Source organism: Pelophylax lessonae (assembly GCF_965119305.1).
Source record: "Pelophylax lessonae genome assembly, chromosome: 10".
NCBI classification, from domain to species: domain Eukaryota; kingdom Metazoa; phylum Chordata; class Amphibia; order Anura; family Ranidae; genus Pelophylax; species Pelophylax lessonae.
In genome coordinates, this window is record NC_138777.1 from 98,325,521 (window position 1) to 98,347,356 (window position 21,836).

At 38.9% G+C, this 21,836-nt stretch overlaps 1 protein-coding gene and 1 long non-coding RNA gene across 3 annotated transcripts in view; one reads left to right on the forward strand and one right to left on the reverse strand.

The window, feature by feature from the left end:
• Nucleotides 1-2,401: 2,401 nt before the first annotated feature.
• On the forward strand, nucleotides 2,402-7,707 carry LOC309565908. Its single transcript, XR_014225843.1, has 3 exons — nucleotides 2,402-3,045; nucleotides 3,086-3,163; nucleotides 7,580-7,707. It is a non-coding gene; the product is annotated as an uncharacterized lncRNA (long non-coding RNA).
• The window catches only part of LOC309565900 (solute carrier family 22 member 6-A-like), a 104,859-nt gene continuing 90,592 nt past the window's right edge, over nucleotides 7,570-21,836 (reverse strand). For both annotated transcript variants that reach the window (XM_082270918.1, XM_082270919.1), the window contains exons 10-11: nucleotides 9,289-9,492; nucleotides 7,570-7,693 (exon numbers count right to left, since the gene is read on the reverse strand). In XM_082270918.1, coding sequence (XP_082127044.1) covers nucleotides 7,609-7,693; nucleotides 9,289-9,492 — 289 coding nt within the window. In that variant the 3' untranslated portion in view covers nucleotides 7,570-7,608. The remainder of the gene's footprint in view (nucleotides 7,694-9,288; nucleotides 9,493-21,836) is intronic.

The following is a 21,836-nucleotide window of genomic DNA, read 5'->3' on the forward strand; positions in this document are numbered from 1 at the left end:
TTTTTTTCGTTACAGTTTATGTGGGAATGGTGCTTCCTGATGATATTGTTTCCCCTACTGTTAAAGGAATTGTAAAGCCAGAAGGTTTTTTATCTTTCTATGCATTGAGATAAAAAGCCTTCTGTGTGCAGCAGCCCCCCTCAGCCTCCTAAGTGTCTCAGCCATCCGAGATTCTCTTTCCTGATTGGCTGAGACACAGAAGTGGCACCATTGGCTCCCGCTGCTGTCAATCAAAGTTAGCCAATCAGAGAAGAGGGGGCAGGGCTCCATGTCTGAATGGACACAGGGAGCTGTGACTCAGCTCAGGTGCCCCATAGCAAGCTGCTTGCTTTGGGGGCACTGAACAGGAGATAGGGGCCAGGATCACAGAAGAGGGACCTGAGAAGAGGAGGATCCGGGCCACTCTGTGCAAATCCATTGCAACAGAGAATGTAAGTATAACATGTTTAATATTTTTATAGGAAAAAAGACGAGACATTACAATCACTTTACCATTCTTCTTTTGTATTATTCGTGTCAGTACTTGTTTTAATTTTCAACTTGATTAAAAAAAAAAAAAAAATGTCAACTTGATAAAACTAATAAAAAGCTATATACAAAAAAAAAAATATTCACATTGATGCATTGATATTTATTCAAAGAAGCCAGTTTATTTCACTTATGGTATAAATCCATTGCAAATTCCGAGCTCTATGCATATAAAGCCCTAATAAGCAAACGTTTTGAATCTTAAGAGCCTTAATCCATGGCAACCAATAAGAATACATTTTGTACTGGTCTGACTTCAAAAGAGTAATTCTGATTGGTTGCTGGGTTTTACTGCATCTTAGAAATGATTCTGAAGTATGAGAAAACCTATTTGAATAAGGCTGTTGTGCCTGGACACAGCATAAGCAAATCCTCTGAGGAGACAATACATTTCTCTGGGAAAGGCAAACAACACTTATTCACACCTTGCAGAGCTAAATTCACCTCACATGTCTCCAAGGTGCACATAGGGCAAGGGATGTGTTAGTAAGCATTGAAATTTGAGTTACCCAGTGATGTCTATTTTCTTTTTGGATGACATGTATGCAGGGCTGCTGTTAGAAATCACGGGGGCCACGTACAAACTATAGACAATATTTCCACTAAAAATACACTAAAATCATTATTAGGGGACACAAACATAACCTAACAGACAATTAGCCCTTTTAATTGTTTTTTTACATTCAAAAAAAGGAAAAAAAAACATTTTTTTTTAAATGTTAAAAATGTTTACAATGATTTAATTTTACAATTTTTTAAAATTATTTATTATAATGTTTAATTATAATTTTTTTTTTCAATTAGTTTTTTTTTTTACAGGACAGGAAAGCCTGCAGCACTGCAAAAGCGGGGCGGCACAGTTTTTTAGAGTAGAGCAACTGTGGTTGAATATTTAATGTGTAACAAGGTAATTAGGGTGGACCCGGGGAGTTTGCTGTAGGCAGCTATCCCAGGATACACCCCGTAATTAATAGTAAATAAACAATTCAATTTTTTTAGTAGGGGGGGTTTTGTTCTTTTGTTTACTGGGTTGAGATTTAGGGTAATGAGTACCTTTGATCCTTGTTGGGTAGCACCGGGGAGATCTCCAGTGGTAGGGTCCATCGGATGGATTCTCCTTCCTACATTAGTTAAGATTACATACATTTTTTCCCCCGGGGGGGGGGGGACTAAGAGATTTATGGAATTATATGTATATCAAGGGGTATCTAAATGTTTTAAAGGTATGCAAAATCTGGGAATACTATGTTTATATGTGATTTTGAATGGTATGTAATGTTTTGTTTTTTAAAGTATAATTAATAAATAAAACTTTGAAAGAGGAGCACATGAGGGGGGGGGGGGTCAGAAGCAGGCACAATAGGGAGGGGGATGGATTTCGGAGAAGCAATTACATCAACAATGCCCTATGTCTCCCCCTGCAACAGCTGAAAGCTGTCAGGAGGCAGAGAAACTGACTTTCAGCTGCTGCAGAGACCTGCACAGGGCTTCCTCCTGTAATTGCCCCTCCGCCTGGCCGCACCAATTCCCCATGTGTACATGCCCATGTGTGCAAGCTTTAAAAGATTAAATATTAACAGAATCCACTCAGAGAAAATTATTATTGAGCAATGTATATGATCAGACATACATAAAAATAAAGTTAAAATATTTCTCTGTCACTTCTTACTGCATTTCTGAAACTGCTATTTAATGCTATTGCCGTTGGTGCACTGCTCCATAACATTTACAGGCCTCTAATAATTATACACATTTAGTAGGTTTTTAATCAGAAATATTATGGGTCAGTCCTACGTTTCTCTTTTTTATGTCCGAATATTACAATGATGGTAATGTTTATTTATAAAAAAAAAGATACAGGAATGTTTTTTAATGTTTTATTGCACATAAAAGGAAGAGGGATAAAGAGCTGACAAAGGAAACAGATTCTTTGTACATTATCATCTACAGAGAGCGTGCCAGCCTTTTAATCCTTCACAAAATGCCCTCTTTGGATATGTGCACGATGTGTGCAATGCATGGATTATATTTCATACATACTCTCACACAGTTTAAGATAAGCAGTATACCTTGTGTTTCATTCTCTGTATGCAACTTGTATAAACTATGGCATTGCTGTGTACATTAGTAGAACCAACTAGCGTATTTAATACAGCTGCTCCAAGCTCCAAGCTTGGTTGTGGCCTCAGCTGCATGCCCGTGGGCCAACAAGCAGACTTGTGAGCCTCTACATATTCTTCCGGAACCCATGAAAGCTTTTGACAATCATCACTAAAATATAAGCATTTGAACAACATGAAGAGGATTCCAGGACAGTTGATAAATGTCCTACTATGGGACGTTGCTCTATACCTGTGACAACATCATTAGTACAATGAGCTTTACATAGTTCATGGAAGTGTAGGTTTGATTAAAGGCTTAGGGTGACTTGCTTTGGGTACTAACATTTTTTCCAAAATGCAGTACCGATATTGCACTTCCAGAAGGGAAGAAATGGTTGTAGAGACATAAGACATAGTGACCTGCTACTTCACATAGTTCCTCTGTCTTCTTATAGTGTTCTTGTCGCTGTTGCTGACTACATCTCCTGAACCCACCTAAGCATTGGGGTAAATAAATCAAGGCATTCCTGGAGGTTAAACAGAATCATGTGTATACGTGGCAGATACCTGTAGAAGGGGTTCAGCAGGTTTCAGCCCCTCTAATGAGACCACTCGGTGCTAACCTGCAGGGTACCCCCAGGTCTACACCTGTAAGACCAAAGGGTCCGTCAAAAAAGACTAAAACATACCCGGGTGGAGTGTTAAACAATAATAACCCACCTAATCAACCCTCTGTGGTGAATAATCAAACATCACAATGGCAACAAATTCCCAATAATAACAGAGGTGGTTATGCCAACCAAGGGAATAAACAGGGGAATCAATACCCGATGCCATTTCCAACACAAAATAGATACGAAAGTTTGGCCTATCAGGATGAACCATGGTCCCCAGCTCCACCCCCCCCCCCCTCCACGTCCTTTTTTATGGAGGGGTGGCAGAGGCAGGGGAGGGAGGAGAGGGGGGAGACCATGGAGGGGACGCCCCGCCAGTTGGGGTCCTCCACAGAACAACAGGGGTCCTCAGTCGGATCAGTGGAGACCTACTCCACAGATGAGGACAGACCCCCAGCCAGTTCCCGAATCAGAGGTTGTCGAGCAGGAAGACGACAACAACAGAAAAAGAAGGAGGGTAATAGACTAAAAGGTATATACAACTTAGCACAAATCCCTCTTAACAACAAGGAGATTAACATTCTAAACGCAGGTTTAAAATGTGCGAAACACAAACCAGTTAATAATTTCAATGTGTTTGTGGATGTACATAAATACATCAGAAAAATTAATCTCAAGAGGTATTTTCTGAGTTCTAACCGTACAGTCAATACGGTCCCGAGTAACACAAACTTACAGAGAAGGTCGGTGGACAGTGGATTAAAGAACAAGTCCCTATTCAATCCTCCACAGCCCTCTAATCAATACGTTGAAGTATTTAAGAATTTACTGATTAGAGATCTAAATAAAATCAAACCGGAAAAGGGAGTAAATCCACGGTATATACAAGAAGGCCTTGAGTCCTTGGAGAAAAGGAAGGACGTAGTCATCCGACCTGCTGACAAGGGCGGAGGGGTGGTGATTCTGACAAAAGAATTTTACCACAAACAACTTTTAGAATTGTTATCAGATGCCCAGACATATGAAGTACTAAGGGGAGATCCGACCTCTCAGTACAGACGAGAGTTGAATCTCTTGGTAGAATTCGGCTTTGATAAAAATATACTATCTAAAAAAGAAAAGAGATACCTGATGCCCAGCTTCAGCAGGGTACCAACAATATACACCCTTCCGAAAGTCCATAAAGATCAACTTAATCCCCCAGCCCGGCCAATTGTTAATGGCATTAATTCTGTGTCTTCGAGGCTGGGAGAATATTTGGACTTTTTCCTTCAGACTAGTGTTACACAACTGAGGTCATATCTTAAGGACACAAAGGACTTCCTGCTCTCCTTAAAAGAAGTATCCTTGCCGTCCAACTCGGACATATTTCTTGTAACTGCGGATGTAGCATCCCTGTACACAATAATACAACATCAGGATGCTCTCTTAGCCCTTAATTGGGCTTTTAGTAAGAGATCCGATATTCCCGACCCCCAGAAGAGGTTCTTGCAACACGCGCTTGAGTTTTGCCTATCGCACAATTATTTTTGGTATAACGGGATGTTTTACAATCAAAAAAGAGGAGTTGCGATGGGCGCGAAATTCGCGCCGAGTCTTGCGAACCTCTTCATGGGGGAGTGGGAGGATCACTTTATATATGGAGCACAAAGGTCGGAGCTAATCATGTACCGCAGATACATAGATGACCTATTTTTTATATGGTCGGGACCTGAAAGCTCTTTAGAAAGGTTTTCATCAGAATTGAACTCCAATCATAACAACATTCGCCTGGAGTTCAGTTGGAGTAGGTTATCCATTCACTATCTGGATGTGGAAGTCATGCTGAACAATAACATCTTACACACGAAGGTTTATTTTAAACCTACAGATAGAAACGGCTATCTGCCCATTCAAAGTGGCCATCACAGTAGTTGGCTAAAAAATATCCCTAAAGGCCAACTACTGAGAGTCAGGAGAAACTGTTCTTTGGATAGTGACTTCTTGGCCCAAGCGACAGTCATCAAACAGAGGTTTGTAGACAAGGGATACAATCCTGCACATTTGGACAGGGATATCAAGGAAGTGGCTAAACTGTCCCAGGATGCATGCCTTGCGCCGAGTAATAGGAGTTCCACTGTTAACCATGAGTGGAGCTTCATTACACAGTTTAATACACAACATAAACAAATAGAAGACGTAGTCAGAACACATTGGAATGTGTTGTGTATGGACCGTATCTTGGGTAAAGTTTTACCAGCATCCCCTTCTTTCATCTATAGAAGGGGTCCAACCTTTGGGGACCAGGTAGTCCAAAAGGTGTTGGATCCCCCAGTTAAACCAAGAATGTTTTGGGAGGAAAGAAGTGGCTTTTATGCATGCCGACATTGTAGGGCCTGCAGACAAGTACGGACACACCTACGTAATTTTACCTCCTTCTTCTCTTCTGCCAATAACCAAAGTTTTCAGATCAAAGATCTCATCACGTGCCATACCACACACGTAGTTTATGGTATGGAGTGTCCATGCGGCTTTATTTACATAGGCCGCACCAAGAGAAAATTGTGTGTCCGCATTGCTGAACACCTCACTAACATTAGAAAGGGGTATAAACACCACAGTGTTCCATTACACTTCAAACGCCACCACAACAAAGACCCAACAAATCTCAAATTTTGGGGTATCGAGAGAGTGGATCCAGTTTGGAGGGGCTCTAATCGAGTGCGAGAACTCTCGAAGAGAGAGACTCACTGGATCTACCTCACGAACGCTTTGCACCCTAATGGGTTAAACGTGGAGTTAGACATAAACTGCTTCATTAGCAATTACTAAAGCAGTTTATAAATGTTAATTTTTAACTTCTGCGAGCCTTTGTGTTTTGCACCATTGTCTACATTTAGGTATTTGTAAATGCTAACTGTCCTTTGTTAGGGCTTTTTTCTAACTGGCTTAAATTGACTGTGATGATGAGGGCCATCCTTAGGTGGTGTTTTACAATCCCCTTTCTTTACGTTCATTTACCTGCATTTGTAATTTTCTTTTTGCCTTCTTTTTATGACGTTGTAATTGGTATTTAATAATTTTGTGATATGTATGTCCCCTATATAAGAGGATCACATAGTCTTATCTTTTCCAGAATTTTATCATTATTTTATATGTATCTTAAATTGTATGTGTAATATGTAAAGTAGCATGTGAAATAATGTATCAGCATAGATCTAAGTGTCCATATAGTTCTCTGTCAAAAGGAATGTATACCAGCGGGAAAACCTGGATAAGGTGTCCCGCGGGAATAAATAATAATTTTTAGGACAAATTTGATATATGTGAATGAATCTCCTTTGATCTGGCTTCTGCATTATTGCGGGAGGGGTTTATACATTCCCGAGGATTGCTCATACCAGTGAGGAGAGGACACATAATTTGCGTATGAGCCATATCGTATGCAAAGAGTTAAGCTTGTTTACTTTCCGGGTCGGAGGTGAGCTGGGTTGGTCCGAGCCTTGGCGTAAAGCCTAGGATTGGTCCGCGGGTCCGGAATGGGCGGTCACTGACGCGGGCCGTTGATTGGACAATGTCCCGCTCTCCTTCCGGCCCATTAAGGTATATCAGAGAGGCTTGATGGTGCGTGCTCGCGCCCTCCGTAGAAGTCCGTGTGACGAAACATGTAAGGGCGCGAGCACGCATCCATTAGCTGTCACACAGAGTCGGTGTTCCGGAGCTCGGGTTCCCTTGGCTGCTAGAGGTAGCGGTGAGTGACCGGCACACGACAGACAACCTATATATTTTACATGCTACTACCAAGTCGCATTTTTGTGAGTGTATTTGTATGGGGGATTGGGAATTTTAAATAAAGTGTATTTTACGGAATTACACTATTGGTCCTCCCCCTTTTCTTTTTCTCTCATGTTCCGAGGATTATATTGCTGTTTATGTCACGTTGAAGTTTTTATGCAAGTATCAGCTACTGGTGAAACCGGAGTTTGTTTACCTGTGATCCGTATACCATTTTTGGATTCAAATCCTTCTCAAGGCGGTCTCTTTCCCAGGTTTTGGTGAGTTTGTACTACCTAGGGGGACACGTTTGGAGGTGTGGTGACGGTGGTCCATCTCGGCAGTGAACATCACTGGTGGTCTATAGGTTCTCATTCCAGGATCAAATATACCATACGAACTTTTCAACATTACACAGCTTTTGTGGTTATCACTCACTTAAAATGGACATTTGTTTGCATCCTTGAGGATTAATATTGGATGCATTATTTCTGCATATTTAACTAGGGTCTTTTATTTAGCGCTGCTAGTGTATGTGATCCTCCTTTGGTTTTCATTATACACCTTTGCAAATTCCTGGAGGTTGTCAGACTTTGATACCACTTCTGATGTCATACGACCTCACGCACGGGATTGGGTTTCACTATCTGTAGAGGCACAATCTCCTTTATTTCCTTTTTCACTGGGGATTTTTTCCTGTATTAACATAAACATAATATTTTAAATAATATGAAGTGACCCACCCCTTTACAGTTTTAAGTACTGTTCTTTCAAATTTGGTAACATAATATTTGAAGAATCAATTTCAGATGCCACAAAAATCTTAAAGGCATTTAAGGTATATGTAAACCCAATCACTAAAATTTCTTATAAGCTTTAGCATGCAACACTGTGATTTTAAAAGTCATTTCCATATTTTAAATCTGGTGATCCTATCATGAATGTCATTGTATAGGCAATTCCTGTCTCCTGTCTTCTTATTGTGCTCCTGCATTATCACAATGCCACAAGGGCTTCTAATGGAGACTACAAGTGGCTATTTGAAAACACATTGGGGTGGATTTACTAAAGTCAAATTGACTGTGTGCTTTGACAGTGTAGTCCAGTGCTTAAGCCGGCCATAGATGGTTTGAATCTCAGCTGGTTCAGCAGGAACCGGCCGATATTCTAATCATGTTTAGGCAGGCTGAATGCATCCAAATAGATTGATTGATCAACTTGGGTACAACAGACCTGCTGGATTTTACAAGCGATCATTGCTAGCTGCTGTTATAGCCGCTAGCAGTAATTTGTGATGGCGTCCCCCGCCCCCCCTTCCCTCTGGGAGAACACTGTCTGTGTTGATCAGGGGGATTGTGTGATTTTCTTTTGCTGCATGAAAAAAAAATTGCTCTGTCTATGGTCAGCATGGTAAATAAAAGTTCTGCTGACTTTAATCATCCAATAGAAGGAAGAGAGGAAGGATCCCTGGTGCCACACATCCATGGTGTCCTGTGGTGGTTATGGGAAAGACATTCCCACCAGGCCAGGTTCCCAACACATTTCACTCCACTTAGGGGCTTAGTAGATGTGCGGCACCAGGGACCCTTCCTCTCTTCCTTCTAGTTACTATAGGAGCTGGGACGCGCCCCATCCCTCCATCCCTTGCTGGCACTCCTGCAGTGGATGCGGCATCACCCACACTACTCCCCACAGTAATCGAGCCTGAGCCACACACTAACAAATCGTGGGTTCCATCCAATCATGTGCAAGCAAAAGTGCCATTTTTTTTTTTCCTTGCATGTGATTGGATATTCTTTGCAAAGTGAAGCTTCATCTCATTTACTAAGTTTTGGTGCAACTGCACTTCTAAAGTGCACAGTCTCTTTTCCTTTAGTAAATCCACCCCATGCACTGTTGTCAACCTGCCCCGAGAAATGCTGTCATTGCAGCGCATGCATGTAGACAGGAAATAATAGTAATGAAGGTGCAGTAAATTAAAAACACTGAGATAAAATAGATGATAAAAAAGGGTAAAAAACAAGTATATTATTAAAAATAAAAATTGTTTTGTTTATGGTACCTAGTGCTTTAACAAATTAAATGTCATTCATTTACATTTACATTTACTTGTCTGTTTTTCCTACCATTGTGAGTTTTTACCCTGTTTCCTCTCTAACTCTGGGTAGTCTACTTGTATGACCTTCCAATCAGAGTGTTGCAGATTTTTGGACTAAATACAGCTATGGAAAGAATAATGCTATAGTACAGCCTAAATTCATAGTTTGTGAAAACATAGATACTGTACTTACCCTTCTTCCACCTCTTCAATGGTGTCTGGCAGTGGTTTGTTAACTGTTTCAGGTAAGAAATATACTAGTAGTCCAGATATAATTGGTGCACCTCCATATATGAGCAATGGTAAGAAAGGATAGAATTCACTCAGCATCTTCACTAGAGGAGCCACAATTCCACCCAGACGCGCCATGGTACTGCCCAAACCGAGACCACTCTGCCTGAAATTGATTATTTCATTAGTATTTTATAGAGTGACATTGTAATACATTGGTTAAACAAAATAGTTCAGCACAGATGCAACATTAACTGAGATATATATATATATATATATATATATATATATATATATATATATATATAATATGGGTATTTTGTGAAATTTTTAACACACTGTAGAATTGTAAAGTATTTTGTAGTTCTAAAAAAAATATGCAAAATCTGGTAAAGATATGCAACACACTGGAGTGTTTTGTTATGTGTGGAGTTTAGGAGCTCCAAATATCTTCTATGCTGTTCATATTGGTCTTTTTTATAACCTACAGATGTCATTCTAATTGCAGTGAAAAACCAACAAATAAAATCAAATCCTAAAGGTCCCTCTGAGGTGCCCATACACAAATTTAGTCGTTGGGTGGGGGGGGGGGGGGGGGGACTCATTGGTATTTGTAAAACTGAGGTTGTAGCCAGATTTTAAGTATTTTTGAGATTTCTAATGCCAGCTTCCTAAATCTCCAATTCTCTTGCTTAGTTCTTTCTTAAAGAGGAAGTAAACCCTCCTCTGACACTTTTACCTATAGGTAAGCCTATGATAAGGCTTACCTATAGGTACTGTAAATATCTCCTAAACATGTACTGTTTAGGAGATATTTACCTTAAATGCAGCCAGTGACATCACTGGCGCATGCGCTCTGAAGGAACGGCCGCTGGTGGCGTTCCTTCAGAGCCCCGTGCCCGTCGGCTCCCACGCGCATGCGCGGGAGTGACGTAATCGCGGGTCCGGCCTATCAGATGGCCGGATGCCGCAATCCCGGAAGACAGGCGACTGAACATGTCGCCCGTCATACAGGTAAGCGGGCGGCACGGCGGGGGCTCGTTCTAAGGTAAGTATTTCATAATGTGCATACTAGCTCATTATGTGTTTCTCTTTCAGGTTGGAAAAAAAATTTTTTTAATGAGTTTACAACCTCTTTAATACATAGTTAGAGTACTGCGCCCCACTTGCTCATCACCAACTACTAATAAAAATCACATACTTTAGGCTAGGTTCACATGTTGGCGTGGCGGATTGCGGGCAAAATCACCGCGATTCTGCCCGCGATCCGGAAATCATTGAAAATCGCGGGACGCCTGTGCGTTGCCGTTGATTTGCAATGGCACCCCAAACGCTGTGCGATGTTGCCGCGATCCCCGCTTGCCGTGCAAACAAAATCGCAGGTCGCATGATGCCTCAAAGAGCTCTTGTACCTTTTTTGGGCGTCATGCGACCCGCGATTTTGTTTGCCCAATGTTACCGCGATTCGGCAGGCGGAAATCACGGCAACATCGCACAGCGTTTGGGGTGCCATTGCAAATCAATGGCAACGCACAGGTGTCCCGGGATTTGCAATGATTTCTGGATCGCGGGCAGAATCGTGGTGATTCTGCCCGCAATCCGCTATGCCAACATGTGAGCGTAGCTAGTATTAGAGCGTAGTTAGTATTAAAATAAATGTTAGTTTTATGCACTGGCATATCAAATTTACAAAACTGTGAATATTCTTATGCTCTACAGATGTCATTCTTAAGAGGCACTTGGATGTTTTGTTCCAAGGCAACTATAAAAAAATAAAAAATACTGCGTAAAATAACTACATTTAAAATTGAGATGATACTAATATTGACTGTCACCACATCTACTTCCACACAAATTTTTGCCTCTGTAGCTGACCCATTTTTTATTTTCCATTTTTTTTCCCATTCTCATGTTTAGTTATTTCTTTTTTACAAATTCTTGATTCTTTATTAAAAGTAAGAAACAGCAGATACAAGCATGAGGCATACTCAGCATAAACCAGAATATGGTAAGGTACAAAATCAGAAGTATTAAAGTAAAGCAACATAATACAAACAATGGGTGCTCACTTAAACGTACATAGAGAAAGGCATGTCAATGGCAGATACCACCATTAGGGTAGCAAATCTCAGAACAGTGGCACTAGATCAAAAGCGTTATCTGAAAAAGTACAACAGTGAGCATGGAACACAAAACCGAGCATGTATATGAATGCAAAATATGAATGCCATAAGGAAAATAGATACTTTTTGCTGTATAAGGAAGAGGGAAGCAGAGGGGGAGCATAGGGGGGGGAGGGGAACAGAGGGACCACAGCGGCCACTGGGATGGGGAGAGAGGACAGAGGGGAAAAGAAACATAGACAGGGGGGCAAGAAAATGGGCATCCCGTGCGGGTGACCCCATGACCGATCGTTCAGCAGTCATCAGCAGGACCAGCACTCAGGGCCTGGCCCTCATCCAAGAGTACAAACAGGTTCCAGCACTCCCAAGTTTTGGTATATTGTTCCCTTCTACCCAGTGTGGTAAGTACCAGGTCCTCCAAGTCATTGATCGATTTCACCCTTTGGAGCCACATAGAGATCCTGGGTGGGGTCGTGGTCTTCCAACGGTGGCTAATACATGTTTTAGCAGCATTCATAAGGTGGCGGACAACGGAAGTCTTATATCGTGTTGGTGAGCTTGCAGAGCAATGGAGCAAAAATAAGGCAGGGTCGTCAGGGATAACATATAGTTCTTTCTTAATACATGGTTTGAATATTGTGAGTCACTTGCCCATCACCAAATAGTAATAAAAATCACATTCTACAGTGATTTAAAGCAAATGCTAGTTCTATGCACTGGAAAATTCTAGTGCAGGACTGTCAGTATTTGAATAAAGCATGGCTGCTCCCAGCATGGCTGTAGGATACGGAAATAAACAGAACAACGAGTTTAACTTAGTGTTGAGGCTTTGTTTAGGGGTTACATTATGTTAGGGTCAGACATTATGTGGGTAGTTACATTTTTTTGATCAAGTTTAGAGATAGGTTTTAGGAAGAAGGTTAAGTGCTAAAGCTGTATTAAACTCAAAAGCAAACATTTATTATATTGCTGCTTACGGATTCTGAGATGTGAAGGCTGCATTCATTTTCTATTTTAATCTTTCTTTGTTTATTTTCACCTGGTGATCTGACTAGTACATCTGTTGTTTTTCAACAAGGAATACCATCCGCTGACATCCGATTTTCGTCCTTTCAGTTCTGTTCCGTTTTTTGGAACGGAACAGAACCCTATTTTTCCTCCGTTCAAAAAACGGAAAGGAAGGAAAATCGGATGTCAGCGGTGTCACCCGCTGACATCCGCAATGCCCATAGACTTACATTATGTCCGCATATCATCCGCAAACGGATGGGATGATATGCGGACATACAGATGTCATCCGCTCCGTGAAAAAAAAAAAAAAAGTCCAGCAGCGTAGCTTTCACACGGAGCGGCCGTGTGAAAGAGCCCTAACACTCCCTCCAGACTGAAAGTGCTGCTGTCCAAAGGTGCCCCCTGTGCTCCTTCATCCAGAGTGTAAGCACTCTAATAGGTATGTTACTGTCCAGATCACCAGGTGAAAACGGAGAAAAAAGGTCTAAAAATGCAAACAAATGCAGCCACTGCATCAAAGTATTAGTCAGCTGCAATATATTACATTACACTTTTGGCTTTGGGTTTAATACCGCTTTACAAATCGGGTTAGGTTGAGAGTAAAAGCTGAACTCTGGGAAAAACACATATTGTCCAGTGACAGGAGTCATGTGTATTCTTAGTTGAATTCTGGTGTTATTTGTGAATTTCTTTCAGGTCTGTGCAGTAATTCAGCATAAAACGTTGCCTCTGTGCAGAGGTTTCCTGTAATCAAGGCACTGACGCTTCCTTTCCTTGTGCTAAGTGACTGGTCTTGTATCCACCCACTTCTGTAGTTTTCTGCAGGCAGCCTATAGTGGGTGGGGCCTAAAGGGCCCCTCCCACAGCTCTGCTCTCTTTACATGCTTTGTGCAGCATAGTGATGATTTCACTGATACTTTTACAAATTAATAAATGGGTTTGCAAGGCCATTTGGAGCACACAAAGTGTATTAATATCTTTTGTTGTTTATGAGATCAATATTTAAATTAATATTTCTCTGTCAGGAGATTATACTTTAAGGGCTGAGACAGGGAGAGGGTAAGTGTTAAAGGGTAACTCCACTTTCGTGGGGAAAAAAATAGCAAATAAAGAAAAAATAATATAGCGTATACATTTGAAACACATTTAATGTTATTTAAAAATGGCCTTTCCTTTTCAATCTGCAGCGCTGCAATTTTCTGTAAAATGCAATACAGTATGGCTACCTGGAGCGGCTCTGTACACAGAATGTGTACTGACCACTCCCCAGAAACATAATTTCCTGCTTGTGTGATTGGCTCACCAATTTCCCCAGAAGTCTGCCCTAAGATACAAGTTACATATTAGGCATCCCCTGCAACAAAAATGTCATTTTTGGTGAGATACTCCCAAAAGGAAATCACATCTAAAGAGATGCAGACCCAGCAGCATTCCACATGAATGCCCTGTAGCTGAAGCAGCTGATTGATAATTATGAAACCACTCCCATTAGATTAACTTTCCCACATGGACACAGAGAAACAAACAGCTATTCCTTGAGGAATAACAAAAGGTAGGAATCTGCAACAAAGTTTTTTAAAATCCTTGCAATGTACAGAGATCATCCAGAGGGGAATGTTTTTTTCTCAACAAAAGTGGCATTAGGCTTTAAAGCAGTAGTATACTCTGCTATTTAACTTTTACCTACAGGTAAGCCTATAATAAGGCTTACCTTTAGGTAAAATGAATATCTTCTAAACCTGCATGGTTTAGGAGATATTCACCCTGCTTGCAGCCGCAAACATCAGCGGACCTTCAGAGCTCCTTGCTGGAAAGTGTACTCCCGCGCGCACTCACAGCGCCGGAGCCGCCAAACCAGGTAAAAAATCTTATGTAACATGGCAGATTTTTGAGACAGAAGTGGATTTACTAAAGCTGTTTATTCTTCACATAGCTTAATTAAACTGCATTCAATCATCTGTTCATGTGAAAAGAAAATGTGTATATGCTTTCCTTTGCTCGTGATTGGGTGCTTGGAGTAAAAAGGAAGAATATTCCTCTTTAGAAATAAAGTTCCACGATGTCAAAATTCTAAGATAAAAATGTCGGAATTCTAGCATTTTTGAGCTGATTTACGAAAGAATATGAGAATATTTAGCGCAATTATCCAATCATGTGCACATTTAATAAGCAATCCAGAATTGAATAATTGAAGTGAATCTTTACACATTTTATTTTGTTAACATTCTCAAATTCTTTAGTAAATCGGCCTCATTATCTCATATTCTTGACAAAATGAGGCTGAATTACTAAAGGGTTTAAGAAGGTTCACATCATAAATTGTGTGAATATTTGCTTCAATTATTTTGTAATTTGCAGATTAATTAAATAGACATGGATTTTCTTTTCACATAACTGGATAATTGAAGTAAAGCTTCAAACAATTTATTGTGTGAACATTCTCAAATCCTTTAGTATTTCAGCCTCTTTTCTCAGAATTAATATTTTCGATACTTTACATAATTTTATTATACAGAATTGTATTTAATATCATCTTACACATCTGTAAAATATTATCTCAGTAGATTAAGACATTGTTTTCAATTCTGATATCTCCGAATTATCAGAGATTTTTTTTTTTCACTTAGCCCTAGGCCTTTTCCACAGTAAAAAATACTGGTTAATTTCTTTCTAAACCTTTTTATCCCTCCAAATATATCTTTTGAAACAGCAGGTACCTTTAAAGTTCAGTGATATTCAAGTGAGCTATCCGTTAATTTCTGTAGGTAATGCAACGTGGCATTGGCTTACATCTGCCATATCATCAAAGAGCTATAGCATACTGGGTACATTTTTCCAGCCCACTAATCCACATCAGCAGCAATGGCCCACCAAGTTCCCAATTGCACTCATTTACTATGTGACATTTTCTCCCGGATAACCTTTCTCATTATATATGTTTGTAAATTGGAAAACATAAAATTGAATGACATAAGATACAACTAAGCAATTTTGATTAATATTAAGAACTTTTAGGACCGTGTTCTGTTTTTTATGATTTTTGTTTTGTTTGTTTGTTTTTTTCGAAGAATATTGCCTAAGGAATGACATATTGATGGATCCTAAGAACAGACAGAATGATCTGTGAGCCTTAGAAAACTGGGGAATAGTGGAATATGTGCATTCTGCTGTGAATTAGAGCAATCTCTTGACTGTTGAAGATGAAGCCTGCCAGAAGAGAGATATGTTTATTTAATGTATTTTAAATGTATAACGTGTATATATCGAGAAGTTACTACACTCAAAGGTCTTGAATAAGTTATTATATCCTGTTAATAAATTATCACTTGTTCATTTATTCAGAACCCACAATTGCAATAATTCCTTTGTATATTCTCAAGTAAATTACTGCCATCAGAGCTATTTTTACATTCATTCTGTTATCTACCATTAAGTTTAGCCAAAGCTTACATATCACATATAATCAGAGATGTATAGTAACGAAGTAGAACTACTTAAGTACTGTACTTAAGTACCGAAATGCGGTATCTGTACTTTCCTAGAGTAGAATTTTTTTCTCTTACTTCTACTTTTACTTCACTACATTTTTTCGATGATTTCGATACTTCTACTCAAGTATTTTTTTTTTGTGCTGCATAGTTACTCGTTACTTTTAAAAAAATTACCACTGCCAGAACAGTAGATGGCAGGTTGCATAAAGCTCAAAAAAATGTGTATAATGTCATTTGTAAATCAGCGCATACGAAAATAAAGGCTGTGTATAATAAAAGCTGCTATACCAAATCTTTCCAATAAAAAGAAAATATGAAACAAACAAATAAATGGTGCTACAGCGCTTAAAGTGCATCAAGAAACTACTAACAAACACAGGTTAATCATTTGAATAAATCATTTGAAATAATAAAAACAATATGATGTTCAAACTTTTGACTTATTTCTTTAATAACTACATAACACAGTACTTGTACTTCTACTTTTAGTACTTGAGTAGAAATTTTTTTTCAAAACTACTGGTACTTTTTACTTTTAGTACTTAAGTAGCAAATTTTTTGAAAAAACTACTTGCAATACTTAAGTAAAAAAAATGTTGAATACTTTAGTACTTCTACTTAAGTAACTTTTTCTGCGAGCACTTCCACTTCTACTCAAGTAATTTTTTGATCGAGCACTTGTACTTTTACTCAAGTAGAAATTTCGAGTACTTTATACAAGTCTGCATATAATGGATGTCAACTCATCACATGAATACAAGACTTTTGAAGGAAATGCAATAGTCCTATACAGAACTTTACAGGTCTCCTAAGTACAAAAACCATTAACAAGAACAAAGAAAATCATAACTATAACATAACTCATTGAATGTCTACATCAAGAGCAACAGTATAAAGATAGTAAATTGTACAAGTTGTAATGCAACAATATCTAGCAAAAAAGCAGTCAAAGTGCTCCTAGACATTAGATGACAGTCTCCTGGCCCAACTTTTCCAGCTTAATAAGGTGATGATTAAAACTCACTGACCAAGGCTGGCAGTAGATGGATCGCTTTTTTCGATCCGCAAACATTCTAATAAAAAAAAAATGGATTTCCCCATCCACAAAAGTGAGGAGTACAGCGGTGTTCCCCCTCTGTGCTGTGGTATTATGATCAGCATTGCAGCTAATAGGCTGCAGCCACTGATCAATTGGAAATTTTCCAAAAGTCCTATTTGACAAAAGTTGACCATTAGATCAACTTTTGTCGAGCAGAAACAAGCATTGATTGATTGAATATCGGTCAGTCTCTGCTAAACTAGCACAATTCTGATCCATCTATGGCCAGCTTAAAGAGGAAGTAAACTCTGCCTATCGAGCGCTCCTTAGCAATGCAGCCAGTATATTCACGCTTTCTATTACATTCTGCTCAGCTAGCAACCCCTTGTGATGTCTCTAAATTGTATTTAGTGCAGTTTGTAATTTGTTCCCCCTCGTCCAAAGCCAGCACCATGCTGAGTACCGTCTTCTGTGTTTTCAGCACTTTTGGGCTTCTGCCCTTTCTTTTTCTGCCTGCTGTAATCTCGCGCATGCGCAGTGAGTTTGTAGGCAAGCCTAGTTATCATTGTGATTACTATGGCAACCGTATCACAGGCATAGCTTAAATCCCAGTTGAGCCTGTGCTCTTGAAGGATTGCGGAGCAATGCTGTAGAGAGGCCGTGATCTTGGCACAGAATGTTATTGCAAGGACTAATGGCACGAGAAGTATGTCGTAAAAAGCGACATTATGCGCATGCACCAGTGACATCAGAGAAGTAAACAGCAACTGATTACAAGAAAAGTAAGTATGATAGACGAGATCCAAATACAGCTATTTGCACAGTATGTGCTGATTATTTAAATTAGTCAAATTTAACTTTGGGAGTTTACAACCACTTTAACAGGGGAGTTAGTGATTGGACAAGTAAGAAAATTGCTGTCATTTTCTACCTTGTACAGTAAATTAGCACAGATCAGTTTAACATAGATTAGAAGTCAAACAGCAATCTGTAACCCAATTACTTGTGTTTAGGGAATGCACTGGCTGGCACAGAAACCTAAGAGCACTAACATCCTATAATGGATGTTCATCAATTTATTTATATTTATATACATTTTTAACAGGTTTTTTTACATACATCCATATAATAGTGATAATTTTACATTACAATTATTATACATTGTAAAAGACTTGCATACAGTCTTATTTTTACAAATAATCAGGTAATACAGGATGCACCCTTTGTAATATTTCAGTTATAGACCAATGTTATCTAGAATATGTATGTTTTAACATATACCATATACTGTATTTAGACATGGATAGATATGTATTTGGGATATGTATATAAAGTGTCAGAGTAGGTGTAATTAATGTAGGTATAGCAGTAGAGTTAGTTATTGTTGAGTGAGTGAGAAAATAGTTTGATTGGCTAACCCCAAAGTGGTTGATGTACTAAAGGTATATGGGCAGTTTACTTTCTAGGGGAATTTTAGCTTTGTAAAGACTTTTTCACTTAGCTTAGTGAATGAGGGAACTTAATATTATCCAACCATGTACAAGAAAAAAATCATGTTATTTTTATTTTGGGAGAATTTAGATAAATAAGTATCAAATTTCATAAACTAATTGCCTGTTAACCACTTGCTGACTGCCCGCCACAGTTTTACTGGGGCAGGCTGGCTCGGCTGCGTGAAAGGACGTAGCTCTATGTCAGTCACGCGAGTGGTGCTGAGGAGCGAGTGGGCGCCACCGGTGGCGCGCTCCAGCCCCCACTATGCAGCAGGGATGCCGATCCATGGAACTGGTGGCCGCAACAGCCGCCGGGCACCCGCGATCGCTCCCCAATGAGAGAGAAGGACGGTCAGCTGTCACAGCCGACCGTTGTTCTCTCTGAAATGATCAGAGAGCGCCTGTGATCCTTCTATATGGGATCACAGGTCTCTGTGGTCATTTCACAAGCCCATCCCCCATACAGTCAGAAAACACTCCATTGGGATCACATTTAACCCTTTGATCACCCCTAGGTTAACCCCCTTCCCTGCCAGTGTCATTATTACAGTAACAGTGCACATTTTTAGCACTGATTACTATAGTAATGTCACTGGTCCCCCAAAAAGTGTCAAAAATGTTTATATTTATAATATGTTTAAGTATTTGCTATCAATAATTTTCTTACACATTGACACTACACTCATAAAGTATTATGGGTTTTCTAAAAAAAAAAAAAGCAGGTATTTTCTTTCCTATCTCTCTCTGTCTAGGTAAAACATCATTTTGCGCATTATCAGGTGGGCAGGTAGTGTGAGGTAGAAGGAATATGTCACTCCTGTGGTTCACTGGGGTCAATTTCAAAAAGTTAAAAGTTAAAAAATGTCCATTAATCTTAGTGAATAAAGTGTAAATGCATTCACTTTGACTGTGCAGCGATCTAAATTAATAAGATTTCATCTTGGACATTATTTTATGATTGAAAAAAAATTGGCTCATAAGCTAAGTTAACAGTTTCTTCTCTTTTAGTAAATCAGCCTCATTCCATTTTGTAAGTAAAACCACTAGCTTGAACTTTTTAGTTCTGCAAACAACTGGCTTTTTTTCAGCAAAGCAGCTAAGATTGGTTTGATGAATGTGTGAAAAGGAGCCTAATGGTCCCTCTGTTGGTTGTAACTGTAAATCTGAAGTATTTATTTGCAATATTATATAATATAATAATAGTTTTATAGTATTACATTATCATATAAAAAAAAGCATTAGGAAAAAAACTTTCACAGATGTTTTTTTTTTTTTTTTTTTTGTTATAATAATAAAAGTAAAAGAAATACATGCAAACACTCTATATTTTCCTTTTGGAAAAAAACTGCTTCAACTATACTTGACAATAAATGGAGACATGCGCAGAAGATATATTTGACAATTATATTTGCTATCATTCCATGTATAGCATCTTATTTTGTTTAGCAGTCCAAGCTTTGAAAAAAGAATACTGCTATGTGTAGGAAAATGTTGTCATCCACATTCACAACTCAAAATCGCTAATTTATTCTGCACATGAACTCTTGAATCTTGTGTTTGCCTATCTGTAAATACAATTTCTTGCTTCTTTGTATAAACCAGTAAATAACCTAGATTTTCTGGCTTTTTAGAAGCTAGCAGGCTTGGTCCAAGCGTTACACCACTTCATTATATCAGTGGCATAGCTAAAAACCTCATTCAAAAGGTCAACTTAACTACATCACAAGTAACCTATGAAACAATTGTTCAACTACAAGGAAAATAACAAAAGCTCAACTACAAAAATAATTTTCTTTTAACAGAACTGAGACCATGAGACGGACTTGCTATGAAGTATTCAGTAGACTTGTTTATTGTGAAACTTATTGTATGATGAAATATTTAAAAATATTTGAAACAAATTACATAACCGATTATTTTCTGTTTTTTTAAATAAAATATTTGCGTTATAATTGATAAAGAAGAAATATCTCTTTGTAATATGCTTCAAACCCCTCAGCAAAACCTTACTTTTTCTCTTATAAAGGCCATTATGGGACTACAGATTTTGAATGTAAAAACTGTGATTCCTAAAGGGGCTTTAGACCCATCTTGACTACCCCAATAAAATGTTCATTTGAATACACTAGAACGTGGTTCTTTAATGTGCCATTGGCCACTTATGATGATGCACCATTGGTCTCCTTCCTTTTGAGATGCTTAGATGCCCAGACCAAAGTTAGCAATGTATGTCTGTGCCAGTTACACACATACAAATTTTTCATTATTATTTTTTTAATACTGTAATTGTAACAGGTATATTGTCTTCTGTCTCATATGGCTTTTTCAGGTTGTGAAGTTTGTTGCATGTGATCACTAGGATAGCTGTCATAGTGATAATGAACCATGCTGATCTTTATTAGAAACTGGAGCTGCCACACAAATCACAGTCTGAAAGATAGGATCAGGCACCACAGCTAGATGTCAAACTGGGAACATACTGGGAACATAAATTAACACTACCTTAGCACGGAACATCATTCTGAGGAACATTTATATTATTGTTGCTAGGTCTACTTGTCACCTTACCAATGATATATATTTATATATATATATATATATATATATATATATATATATATATATATATATACTGTATATACATATATATACTGTATATACATATATATACTATATTGTCAAAAGTATTGGGGCACCTGCCTTTACATGCACATAAATTTTAATGGCATCCCAGTCTAAATCCGTGGGGGTTCATAAAAGACATGGATGAGCAAGTTTGGAGTGGAGGAACTTTACTAGTCCTGCCCTCAACCTGATAGAGCACCTTTGGGATGAATTAGAGCAGAGACTGCGAGCCAGGCCTTCTTGTCCAACATCAGTGCCTGACCTCACAAATGCGCTTTTGGAAGAAAGGTAAAATATTCCCATAGACACACTCCTAAACCTTGTGGACAGCCTTCCTAGAAAAGTTAAAGCTGTTATAGCTGCAAAGGGTGGGCCAACTATACTTCCCAATACAGTAGGTAATATAGTGTGTGTGTGTGTGTGTGTGTGTGTGTGTGTGTGTGTGTGTGTGTGTGTGTGTGTGTGTGTATATGCACTACCGTTCATAAGTTTGGGGTCACCCAGACAATTTCATGTTTTCCATGAAAACTCACACTTTTATTCATCAAGTTGCAAAATGAATAGAAAATATAGTCAAGACATTGATGAGGTTAGAAATAATGATTTTTATTTGAAATAACAATTTTGTCCTTCAAACTTTGCTTTCATCAAAGAATTCTCCATTTGCAGCAATTACAGCCTTGCAGACCTTTGGCATTCTAGCTGTCAATTTGTTGAGGTAATCTGAA